Genomic DNA, 13,600 nt, shown 5'->3' with positions numbered 1-13,600 from the left:
AAAGGGAACTGCAACCCTATAGGTGGAACAACAATATGAACTAACCAGTACCCTGGAGCTCTTGTCTCTAGCTGCATATGTATCAAAAGATGGCCTAGTCGGCCATCACTGGAAAGAGAGGCCCATTGGACTTGCAAACTTTATATGCCCCAGTACAGGGGAACCCCAGGGCCAAAAAGGGGGAGTGGGTGGGTAGGGGATTGGGAGGGTGGGTATGGGGGACTTTTGGGATAGCATTGGAAATGTAAACGAGGAAAATACCTAATTAAAAAAAAAAGAATAGCACCTACAAAAAAAAATTAAAAGTTGAGCAACATGAAGGTTATTTTCATTAAATTTTTAGTTGTGTGATGGTCTCCTGTTTAGCCTCAGTCATATACAGTGAGAAATTAAAGGGTAAGAAAATATCATACTATCCTCTTAAGATGTTGCATGCACCAACTGAGCTATCAGTGGATCCAAGTGGTTAGCCTTGAAATCTCTCCTTCCGTGGTCTGTCTAATCATCACAGTGTCAGTACCTCGTGGGAAAAATTACCAAGTCACAGATGACACCAGCAGCTGAGACAAGTTCACAGACTTGTCCTTCCTGGAATCTTGCCTGAGGGAGGTTGAGAAGCCAGCTGAGGTGTGCTGTGGTCTCTACTTAGTGGAGTTTTCTCTCTCCTATCTTGGCTCCTAAAATGATTCTTTTTCAGTGCGGCATCGTGTGTGTGTGTGTGTGTGTGTGTGTGTGTGTGTGTGTGTGTGTGTGTGTATATGTGTGTATGTGTGTGTGTGTGTGTATGTGTGTATATATGTATGTGTGTATGTGCGTGTGTAAAAGAACTATATATAAGTTAGACATAAAAGGACAACTTTCTCTCCTTTGAGATTCCAGGGAACTTCATTGAAAACTGCTACTGAACAGGAGAACTCTTTAGTCTGTGGATAAGGCAGTGTAATATTGGGAACAGCAACTCTAGAACGCTTACCAGAAGAGCGAAGAGGATTCCAGATGAAAGGGTAGGAAGGCTTAAATGAGATAGAAGTAGGAGGATGCACCCGAGAACATGAACTGTGAGGCTTGCTTGTGTCTTCTGAGTCTTACGCTAAGGTAGACAAGAAGACGATGTTCTGCCTGGAAGACCTGTGCCTTGGATTTCACCTCCTCAGGCCAACCAAGGAAGAACTAATTAATCTCATCATACTACTGTTGGCTTTAAGTTAGTAGTCCTTTATAAACTACTCCAAGTAATCCCAAAGTCAAGAAAGGATTTAGGATAGGAGATGGTTGACCATGTTTAGTTATTGTGAATTTGTGTCTGAGCTTTTGGTAGCTTGGGCCAAAAAGGAAGGATATTTGAAATTATTGTTACTTTTAGATTTATCTTTAGATTTGTGACCAGTTTAAAGCCTTGGGACTTGACTTATCTTTAATTGAACATGAGGAGGAGTAACTTGAAGGTTACTTTCTGAAATGTGAGTAATTGAAAGCTTTAACATTCCTTTGACAATCTGCCCTTTCTCCCTTGTTGCCTACAGTAACAGAATAAGCAGTGAATTAGCTCTTAGAATAGGGGCCATACCTAAGCATCAGTAGGCAGGAAGGTTCCCAGGTATGAACTGACATTGTGAGTGTTACAGGAACTGGTCAGAGACAAGGCTGATCTGTCGCTCAAAGCCTTCTACACGGGTGAAATGTATCATGTGTCATTAGCCAAGGCAAAATGGAGTCAGAGGATGAGGTAGCAAGGCAGACTGGAAACATTGGTGAAGATACCACAACAAACATGGTGGAGCAGGATGCTTCCATCAAAAGACTAGCAATGCTGAAAGGAGGATCAGGTTGTGAGTGAGGTGGGAGCAGCCAGTCAACTGTCCAGCGGAACAAGGCAGAGTTGGATAACTCAACTGGCAGTCATACCAGTCAACCGGCTCAGCATGTCACTAACATCACAGAGCAAGGTCATATGAGTAACAATTCCAGCACTGAGGCCTGAGCTAGGTATGCACGGGAGATTCGGCAATACTGGCAAACTGCAGACAAGTTGAACCCAGGCAGTTTGATAGCCTGGCCTTTGAGTTTTACTGTCTCATCACGTAGTTTGGTGGACACGCTTGAGGCTTTTTTGAACTGACATACAAGCAGGAGAGAGATGCCGGGGCACAGCAGGGTGGCTCTGATCTGTTGCTTAAACTGACTCTGAATTTCTTATGGGATGTCTGGATAAAAGTATTTGCTGTGGACTTAGAAAGGCAAAAGGCAAAGGCAAAAGATAAAAGACAAACCCTCCACCCCCCCCAAAATAAAAACAAGAAAAAGAAACAGTCCTTGTTACAGCCATACTAGATGACATCAAATGCCACACAGATTTGCTCAGCTGGAGGGACAGAATCATGTTTCCAAGCTTGTATCCTCAGAAACAGACAAACATAGCATTTTCAAAAATGCAAATTCCGAAGCTTAAATGGTTTGTTATTTATAGTCATGCCCTTGTGACATTTAGTTCTAGGGTGAGGTTCCCACCCGAGCTCTGGTTTTCCTTAACCATTGCCTTACTGAAACGCAAATAATCGTTTTCCTAGAATAATAGCCTCACAGAGTTCTGGGTTTTTCTAGAAAGTTCTTCTAGATACTGCTTATATTCACCTATTTGTCCAAAATGAACCTTTACACATTAATAGTTACAAATTATTCGAATGAGTATGTTTTCATCAGGAAAAACGGTATTGTAAAAATAATAAGGCAAATATATCACGTAATTTTCTCATGATTTTCTCATTCTTCCTGGTTGCCTTTTCTTATTCTCTTGCTAGCACCTCCGTTGCCAGTTGTGGTGCAGAGCAAAATCCCAAACAATAACAGGCTGAGTGAGATAGAGATGTCACAAAACGACATGCATTCTAGTGATTTGATGGAGAGAGGCACATGCAGATCACTCATGTCCTGGCGGGTCTCAGGGAAGGAGCTGGTCTCCTGTGGGCAAGGAAGGGATCCTCTAGCAACTAGCAAGATGTTCTGGAGAGCTACTGCAGAAGGACCAGCAATGCAAGATGATAAATGCAGTGTGGGACCAATCCTTCTCCGTATGGTGTGTCCTGCACAAGAGAGAGCTTTGTACCTGTGATGGCTCAGCACAGCTGGAGGAGGATTTCCCATCAGCACTGCAGTGCCTTTGTGTCAGATTATCACACCAATAAAACGGCAATGTTAAAGTGTTTATGCATGGATGGGTGTGTGCGCATGTGCAGATGTATGTGCTTGTGTGTGCATGTGTGTATGAGTGTGCATGTGTGTCTCTCTCTCCCAGTGTGTGTGCATGTGCCTGTGTGTGCATGTGTGTATGAGTGTGCATGTGTGTCTCTCTCTCCCAGTGTGTGTGCATGTGCCTGTGTGTGCATGTGTGTATGAGTGTGCATGTGTGTCTCTCTCTCCCAGTGTGTGTGCATGTGCTTGTGTGTGCATGTGTGTATGAGTGTGCATGTGTGTCTCTCTCTCCCAGTGTGTGTGCATGTGTATGTGTGTGCACGTGTGTATGAGTGTGCATGTGTGTGTCTCTCTCCCAGTGTGTGTACATGTGTGTGTAAGTTTGAGGACCCATGCAGATAGATGCCAGAGGAAGATGGGTAGGCTTCTCTATTCTATCCTGCCTTAGTCCACTGTGCCAATGTCTCTTGGTGAACCTAAAGCTTGCTGTTCTTCAGGTAGGCTGGTATTGCATAGCAGTAAAACTTTCTGTCTTGGAGTGAGTCCAACTGAGACTCAAGAAGTAAATAATTGATAAGTTTCAGGAAATCCCTGGAACTCAGTCATGAGGTCTCTACATTCCCAAGATCATGTAAGAGTGAGGACTGCTGAGGAAAGAGACCCTGGAAGCTGTTGAGCTGATTGCGTGCTGTGCAGGGAGTTCCAGGAGGACGTCTTTGTGAGCTGTCATTCCAGCTGGGGGGCTCCTCAGTGATACAGCATTTGAGTCATTCATGCTTTCATAGGGAACCCCTCTTATATAACCCCTAGGCAACCCGAGTTAGTTACCTGATTCACTAAGCTGTATTTTGGTAGAGTGATTGCTTTAGGCTGGCATCAGTTCCCTCCCTGTGTGGACTTGCCTGTCATGTCGCTGCAGAAAGAAAAAAGGCTCACACAGCTAGGTTGATGCCCAGCAAGCTCTAGCTTCCTCCACCCCCAGCTCTGCAGGTTCTGCAGGTATGAGGCTCCATCTGATCTTTACGTGGGTGCTGTGCTGTGTATCAGAATGTAGACCTTCATGCTTACATGGCAACAGCTCAGACTCCCTGAACCACCTCCCCAACCCAAACTGAAGAATGTAAAAGAACCATTGACAGCTACATGGTGACTCTACTATATTTTATAAAATGAATTTTTTTGTTGTTTTACATTTTTCTTTTTTGGTCATGGCAAGGTCTATTGGCACAAACAGCACAGCCACAAAGTATTCTTTTGACTTTAATAACTCATCTTATATATATTTATATATTTATATTTCTTCTTATCTCCATTTCCTTGACAAAAGGGGAAATAAAAATATTGATCTATAAAATAAGCAGATGATAACACGATGCCAAAAATAGCTTATGTTAAGTGCACGGGGTGAAGCTTGAATGCAAGCTAAATTGCAACAATGTATTGATTCGACATTTAAATACAGGACTTGCAATAAAATAATCATTGCGATATATGCTTCTTATTCTTATTGACATCTTAGAAACTACTCTCTATACACATATCCAGTTGTAACACTTGACAGTAGCATTATGGAGCATGATATAACTTTGGTACACACTGCAGATATGGATAGTGATGTCTGGAAATGAGATTCCTGCACCAGATGAAGCTCTACACAGACCAGCCACCTGATCCCACACTGTTCCCCAACACTGTTTGCCCCCAAGTCCCCAGAGTCCTCCATGGAGCGGTCCAGGACAGAGAGAAAGGCTCACTGGATCCAGATTGTGTTTCCTCTCTCACTTCTCCTGGGTTCCACTGTCAGGTCTCCAAACGTGGAGAAGAACTGCTCCATCTCCTTCTGAAGCATGTCGTTCCTTTTCTCCGCATCCTCCTTCGCGCGCTCAGCATTTCTCATCTTGATTTCTATCATGGTGAACTTTTTCCTCTCTTGATCCAGTTCGTCATGAAGGCTCAGCATTTCCGTTTCCAAAGTCAAATTCCGCTGTTCTAAGCTGCAGAGGATGGGAAGGGGAATGAGAGACACGTGAATGTTTATGTCTCTAAATGTGAGAGAGAATGACATCTATTTTATAAACTGTCTACAGAGCTTAGGACGTCTGGAGGAGCCCGGCCGAATCATCAAAGCCATGCCTAATGAGGTGAACTCAGTGATAGTGGTTTACTCTTTGCTACTGTGGTATAACACCATGGTCACAAGTCGCTAGGACATCTCTGGGAAGTACTTGGTTGTCACTTCAGAGTGAATGAGTGTGGTTAGAATAGACAAGCTGGAGACTCAAGCCATGCAGCACAGAAGGAGTAGAGGCAGAGGCGGCCTCTAGTGTCCTGTGGCATGTTAGCTTTATGGGGAAAGTGTGATGGAGGAGGGGAAGGAGGACAATCACATGACTTCATGTCTAAGGAAAATGCTTCAGCAATAGTCATTACCAGGATACACCCACTACTAAGGATAGACTTTTCTCGAGGATGTAGTCTTACTCTGGAAAACACCAATAGTAACTGGTACCTGTTAACCAGCACTGGTAGGAAGCAGTGAATAGGCATCCTACTTCCTGTTTCTATTCACAGTGGCTGCTACTATTCTAGTACTGCTCTTCATTGTTCTTCCAAGTTGTTTGTCTGTTCCAGGGTACAGATACTTTGTATCCTTATAACTGTGCTTTCCCTAAGTATTGAATTCGAGGTAGCTTCTTTAAAAACCGAGTCTACTTTCGCTGTGTGTTTGTATATTTATTATTTTAAAAGAGGAGTATTGAAACTTTGTCCTTGGTGGCTCATATTTGCTAACAGTTGACCTGCACAATTCTTGTCTGAGCTAAAGTATCGCAGGGCTCATTCAAGTTTACCAAGTCAGTGCAGCTTAAAATCTAGGTTATCTTAATAGTAACTAAAAGTTGAAATTTATTACTTTCCTGTTTTGAATAAGTCAAGCCTTATGTGTAATCTGTGCATTGTATTAGATGATAAAAAGGCTTAAATGACTGTGAAGCAACCCTCCCTTTATAAGTTAAGTTGAATCCCAAACTAAAACAGAACAAAGTAAAATCCTTTCAACTGTGCAATAGCTAAGAAGGCTACTGCCAGCACATGATCAAATTTTTAGTTAAATGCCAAGTGAGATAACCCATGCAGAGACTGCATTAACATGCCATGTGAGTCAGAGACATTTGTGTAATACTCCAGGAAGCTAAAGGACTAGGCAGCAAATAAAATTCCTTGAAACCAGATCCACAGAAATGGCGGATAATTTATAAACACTTTATGTATATTTTGCCAAGGTTAAAATTAAAATAAGAGTATGTTTAGATATTGGGATCCAGGAGTAAATGTGGCATGGGTTTGTAACTGAAAATCCACAATAGTGTTATCCTACACTAAAATCTGAGAGGATGGACCATTCTCTCCTTTATCTGGCAACAGATGGAGACTCTAGTGAAAGAGAAGCCAAAAAGTGCTAGTGGGTTCACCTAAGACCCTGGAGCACACGTTCTCTCTCTAAGGAAGGGAATGAAAACAAAATCTAGTTGTGAATGCCTACAGTTGGCAGACTTGAATCCTTACAAAAGAGGATTAAGTGCTAGGAAGCTGACCTGAGTGTCAGGGTCACATGGGCTAAAGTTAGGGAATTATGCAGAAAGCAGAAGTTAAGACAAGCTAGGGGGAGTAGATTGAGAATTCCAAATACACCTCAGTAAATGTATGGAGAGAGAAAACTGAGAACATGGGGTGACACAGACCAGAGGTGATGGGTAAAATATGCCATACTTTAAAGAGATATGTCCTTAGATCAATAATCAAACATATTTTCAAAGTTAAGAAATGGTAAGTTTTAAAGGACAGAATCTTCCCTGACATTAATCCCAGGAAGGTGGACTTTGGAGGAGAACCCTTAATATAAAAATGGCAGTTATTTTATGATCAAAGGATTGACTCATCAAGGACATAAATGACCCTGTATATCTATTCAGCCAGCTGAGACGCCTTAGGTTAGTCAATATGAAACACAGTAGACTCATTAGAATGGACAAGCTTAGAACAATGCTCTGACAATTAAGCAAAACTTCTACCTCTGTAGGAGAAAAAACGGGAGAACTGCAGAAGCACATGGTCTGAGTAACAACTATATGTTAGTTATCCATAGCTATGTTACAGTTACACATGGCTATATGTTACAGTTATCCACAGTTATATCTTACAATTATATACACTATACCAAACTCGTAAGAGAATTGGATCATCAGCCTGAATACCTGATATCATACAAATGAACTTTGTCTGAGTATGACCAGAGCTTCCTAAGAATGTAAAGCTGGAAACCAATGGGAGGGGCAGGAAAGAACAGTAAACTCCTATGCTCAAAGCTTAAAACAAGCATCCCATTGGCTGAGAGATGAAGTGAAATATCCCTGCACCCACCTGTCGGCTGTCTGTCTCTCCAGCCGCAATACTGATGGGGTGGAGTTAAGAAGGAATTTGAAGAGAAGTGTTTAATTCTGTGCTACAATGGCTGGAAAGTCATGAGAACACTGGTTGTGGTTGCACATCCCACAACTTGGGTGTGCACCAGCCTCCCTCAGCCTCTCCCCTGGATTCCCAGTGGGAGAGGAAGATCAGAGGCACATGGAACAGAAAGGACACTCTCTTTGAAAGTTCTGCTGTTTATCATGCTGTCTAAAAGCACTGTAGCTCTCAGATCACAGATCTATCCCAGAATCCCTGCTATGGAATGACAGCCTTTTATTAATGCCACCATTACTAGAGCACCATAGAGAAAAACTCAAAAGCTCATTTTCTTTTAGTGAAGCGCACAAAAAGATTTTGGCAGGGGAAGTAATTTTCCAGTCTCCTAAGTGGTATTTTAATTTATACTTAATTACCCATAGCTTATAAAAGCATGCAATCTTTTGTTTTGTAATTAATCAGTGGCTGGGAAATGCTTTACAATACATTAAAGATATATATATATATATATATATATATATATATATATATATATATACCTATCATCTCTGTATTAGAGATATTTACATATATGTCACATCATACAATTTCGTAACTAACCGTGGGGTTTGGAGTCATCAAGGCAGTTGCTGGGAGCCAAATCATCAAGGACTCTAGCAAGCCATTCAGATTCCTCCCTTCAACTCAGAGTTGGCTGTTAGATCAAACATACTCTCCCGACCATTAAGACTAAATGTGAGATTAAATGTTCACATTTGTCCCCATGCTCAGGTATTACTCAGCAGCAGGGGGACAAAGTTTGTATGAGACTCATAGGTGGTAGATGACCTCAAGGAAAAGCGTTTCTCCCACACGACATAAGAGTTGCTCATGTGAATTTGCAGGGATTGTGATGTCATGAAAAAGACTTCAAACTAGACATAATCACAGCATAGACTATAGAAGATAGGTATAAAATAGCATCCCTCGCTGAAGAACTTTTACTGGAAGAGGGACAGTATGTTTTCTTCAATGGTGTTACCATATTCCAGGGCAGTTTGGTATCACACACTGAACTCCATAGCTAGAAAACAGAAGACAACTTAATTTGGAAGGTATAAGAGGGGAGGGAATAGAAAGTGAATATAGGGGAGGAACTGAAATATGGGGTTGAGTATGATCAAAATACAATTTATATATAAAAATACTCTCTCTCAGGAATAAATGATTGAAAAAAACGACAATAAAACATCTGTGTGCTTTTAAATTTTCATCCTAACATGCAACCCAACTTTTTGTTTTACTCTAATTCTACACTCTTAGAAGCTAAAACCAGCAGGTTGCTGCCCTGTCCCCGGGGTCTCTCACAATAATCATTGAGGAGGGCCCGATGCTGTGTCGGAAACAAGGCTCAGTGACCTCTTGCGCGCTTTTAAGGGAATATCTTTAAATTTTTCCCATTAAGAGTTCCAAGCTCCAGGTAATTAGCCTAAGTTCCCCTTCTTTCCAGAGCTGGAAAATGGTAAAGGGAGAAGTTAGGCTCAGACCACCCACGTGTGGTATATTTGGTCCCAAAAGACTCAATACTAATGTCACCGATATCACCCTCAGATGATATGACTTCCAAGTTTTCTCACCTTTTTATCCTGGACTCATACTCGATCTTCTGTTTGGTCATCTCCTGCTTCAGGCTGGAAACTAAACTGTGAAGTGCACTGTGGTTGCTGCTGGTGTTGCCCACGAATGTCTCGCTGTTATCGCTGCTGCTCGTGGCCCGGCTGCTTCGGCCCCCTACGCTCCTGCGGTCACTTTTGTTCTCATAGTCTCCGGGATGGGAAAGATCATCCTGAGGTGGGCCATCTAAAACAGGGTCCTCAAAGTTCCCAACGTAGAAGTCTTGCTCTGGGCACGTGGTGGTAGAGGAGCGGCAGGAATTGGAGTTCTCAGGGAGGGAGATTTCGCAGGAGGAGGTGGACCATGTGGCACTGTCCACGCTGTGCTTGTCGTCGAGGCTCATCGAGGAGAACTGCTGGTGGACATTGTCGTAGGTGGAGAGTCTGTTGTGCTGGCCTGACTCTCCTACTGGCTCCTTCTGCTTATTATCTCTCAGGGTCACATAGCCATTGGGCAGCCAACTCATGCTCCGGCCGTTCAAGGAATTCCCTAGTGTGTCAGTGTTCAGAATACCCATGCGGACGGTGCCATTCTGTACACTGTGAGTGCCCATTTTGGTACCAGAACTCTTCAGTGAAGAGGTCCTTCTGGCTTGTAAACTCCCATTAGGAGTTGTTTGAGGCTTCTCGACACCTTCTGCATTACTGCTGCTGAATGACCCGTTGGTGACAATCCCACTGCCCTTGTTGAAGGCTGGGTTCTTTTTGACCATGAGAGGCGGGCTCCTGGAAATATCCAGCTTGTGGATACTGTTCCTTGGGCTGTTGGTTTTGCTGCCTGATAGGGCTGTGGGGGATCCATTGTCCACGCTGCTTCTCTGGGGGGATTCAGGCTTGTCCCAAGAGCACCGTCTGACAGGGCTCTCCTTGGTATTATTGTTTTCTTTGTTCTGCAACTGACCCATGGTGGCTTTCTTATGACCATCGTTATTATTGCTGTTTGGTCCGTCTTGGGGCTTGCTTTGTGGTTCTGTGTCTTTGGGGAAGAGTCGGTCATGCTTACTAATCATCACTGACATTAACTGCTGGACCACCACAGTGCCTGCAAGCACATAGAAAAAAGGCGCATGAGTGAAATAGTTTTGATTTACTTCCCAGTCTGAACTGAGCTTATGAAGAAAGATATTTAGAAGAAATTTACTATGAATATTACTAATAGAAACCTATGATCTTAATGATTCTATTAGTGATAGAAGCTACAGTTTCTGGAGTATCTAGTCTGTGCCAGAAACTTTATTTTGTAACTTCACTAGAGTATGAAACAAGCAATGATATCTATATCTATGTCTATATCTATACCCATATCTATATACACACACATATATATACACACATATATCATACATATTACATATGTATGCATGTATATACATAAATGTAGACATCCATACACATACATGTATACATGTCACGTACATGGGCCAGACTATAGCCTTGAATTCAGAGTTCTACATTTCAGATCCTGGACTTTAATCAGTATACAATATTTATTGGAAGTTTAATATTTTCAGCACTAGAAATGTTTAAGAAGGGGCCATGTTGATCTCCCATCTGAGGATTGCTTCAAGTCCTCACTATGGTTTTAGCAGTGTATGTAAATAGAGCCTTATATAGTCTACAATGTGTACAATATAAGAAAACAATGAAGTTCCATGTGAATTTTGTCATTAAAAAGATTTAGGGCTAAGGAGCATTGGCTAGAATGATACATTAAAGATATCTAAAAATCCTCATTTCTATAAAAGCACTAACAGTATTTCTTAGAATCAACCTCTTCAGATTTCTGGAAATAAGCTTAAGGATTTAAGCCTCTGGGGGAAGTCTCAATAGAAACAGCATCTCTGCATTGTTGTAGTTGCTCAGATACTGATGGATATTGGTATTCCATCAATGAAGCTTGAAGACTAACAATCCACATTCTCTGTGACAACCACTGCAACAGGCTGGACAGTATTGGAAAATCCCAAAGCCCCGTCCCTGTCCCAGAGAACTGCCATGACTTGACCTCTCTGGTTTTCTGCCTGAAGACTCCATTCACAACTTATGTGATCTGATTCAGAATCTGCTTTAGATAAAAAGCTGCCTTTCAATCACACCAGGATAAAGCATACCAGCACATCATCTCCATCTGAAGAAACAGATGCCAGATGAAACAGACAAACACCAAGCCAACCCCAATATTAAAGGACAACCCTGGGAATGAAATGGCCGGGTGCTATGACAAACTCTTGGGAGTTTAGATGGCATTGGTCACATTTATGGATATGGTCATGCTCTGGACAGAAGTTAGAAGCCTGCAAGCTTTTACAACTGACTGACCTGGGAACACAGGCAGAGACCAAGCGAACTTGTGAACTGCTGCCTAGCTAAGTGTAGACTTGGTTCAGCGGGTGCACACAACCTCTTGAGAGACATAAGGAATCTTACCCACTCCAGGGACTTAAGCAAATCTCTATCTACTTGCTAGCAAACCAAGCACACATGCATAGGTTTCAAAAGCTATATGTAACTGAAAGTAGGCACTTTACAGAAGTGTCATGAAAGGGCACTGAACAGCTTCAGAGAAGCAACATGGATGAGAATCATCTCCAAGTTTCCTACATGTTAGTAAGCATGTTCACTTTTCAACAACAAAAAAGAGATGTTCAGAGAATAAAGTTTTGCTGATTCACTGGGAAAAAAGAGCTGACTCTGGAGAAGTCCAAACACTCTAGTTACTAGAAACGCTCTAAGTCAGCTTACCAGGCTGACTGGGAACAGCAGCCCAGTGCAACACTTTGCTTAAATATTGAAATTCAGTCTAAATAAGAAAAATGTTACATTCATCCATGTCATTCATACTATTTGTATGATGGCTCAAATTTTATAATTTTTCATTTCCAGTAGCTGCTAGAGCAACGGTTCAGGTGCTTTATGTGCACAAAGATCATATGCATACCGTGTTGAAAAGGCAGGTTCCAATGTCAGAGTCATGGAGTGGGATGTGAGAGTTTGTGTTTATAGGTAGTTTCCACAGGACAGTATCAGAACAGTCTAGAAACAGTAACAGCTAGAGGAAGCTGCACAACTTCAGGGCGTGCATGGCCACACTCTGACTCTGAATTTGCATCTTCACAGGACCCCCAGATGATCCCCTGTGTCTGAGGGACCCTGTAGCAGGTGGGAGTATTTCACGTGTGTCCCAAATAAAGTCTCTGGAAAGCCTTGCATGACATGGGATGCAACACTTTTCCGAAGAGGAAACTGAGGTCGGGAAACGTTAAAGTCTTTGCTTAAGGCCACAGAAGGATAACGGCCAAGGTGAAGTTCCATCCTCAGTCTTCTGGTTCTCAGCTCTATGTGTGTTCTAAGACACTTTCGCGCTAGAATTTAACATTGAAGTGATAACTCAATTTAGGCCAATTATAGCAAGGTGACTAATGACAAATTTTATTGAACCAACATCAATTACATGACAGTTTCAGGAGAAAATAAAACAGAATGGAAATGTTTTATAGAGTACAGGCAGCTCCTGTTTCTTATTAATCGCTGACGTCTGAATCACATTCTCAATGCAGGGAATCTAATATGAAAGATTTAAAGGACTTACAGTGGCCTGGGCTGGGGAGATGGCTCAGCAGTTAAAAGGTGAGTTGCAAGCACACATGTGTGATGCTAACACATGGTACTAACAACTGCCCCTAACTCCAGCTCTAGGCTATTTGACAACCTCTTCTAGCCTCTACAGGTACCCGTGTGAACGTGTGTGTGTGTTTGTGTGTGTGTGTGTATACATACATAAAGAGATAAACATATGCAAACAATGAATAAAAGAAAACAGAAATATTCTAAATGGCCTTCAACCCTGTCAGCGCTGCCAGCACAAGCTTGACTCTGTCAAATTCCTTGCCTGTGTGACAGACACAAAGGTTTACAGCCACCATTATACACGACTCTGTCTAGCACTGAGGGGAATGAACCTTTTCCCCATCACTGGGATGTTAGCATTTGAAGCTTCGCTGTGTTTTATTACAGTTATGGATTCTGGGCGACATTTAACTAACTAGACAATAAATTTCCTGTCTCCAAGATGAGTTTGTGAGCATCCAGGGCAGAGCGTGTCTGCCACAAGACAGAGCGAGTGTCAAAGCCTCACAGATTCGGAACATTCTCTCTTGTGTGCCAGAACATTTTTCTGCCATCTAGTCTCTGGGATGAGCAATGGCAGGAGTCTCCTGCAAAGGGGCTTTACATTTTCTAACAGTGGCGGTGATGACATGCTGACATGCGCCTGCTACTGCATGAACCACCTCTGT

The 13,600-nt window shown here is 42.4% G+C and overlaps 1 protein-coding gene across 6 annotated transcripts in view; it reads right to left on the bottom strand.

Annotated features, from left to right (window-relative positions):
• Positions 1–4,333: 4,333 nt before the first annotated feature.
• Positions 4,334–13,600, bottom strand: part of Arhgap24 (Rho GTPase activating protein 24) — a 420,204-nt gene continuing 410,937 nt past the window's right edge. For all 6 annotated transcript variants that reach the window (XM_029477119.2, XM_021162468.3, XM_021162469.3 and 3 more), the window contains 2 exons: positions 9,270–10,347; positions 4,334–5,183 (listed from right to left, as the gene is read on the bottom strand). In XM_029477119.2, the coding sequence (XP_029332979.1) occupies positions 4,940–5,183; positions 9,270–10,347 (1,322 nt within the window). In that variant the 3' untranslated portion in view covers positions 4,334–4,939. The remainder of the gene's footprint in view (positions 5,184–9,269; positions 10,348–13,600) is intronic.

The sequence above is a fragment of the Mus caroli genome, unplaced genomic scaffold (assembly GCF_978045245.1).
Source record: "Mus caroli unplaced genomic scaffold, Mus_caroli_1 scaffold_4, whole genome shotgun sequence".
Lineage (NCBI taxonomy): Eukaryota > Metazoa > Chordata > Mammalia > Rodentia > Muridae > Mus > Mus caroli.
This window is presented reverse-complemented; position numbering and strand designations above follow the sequence as displayed.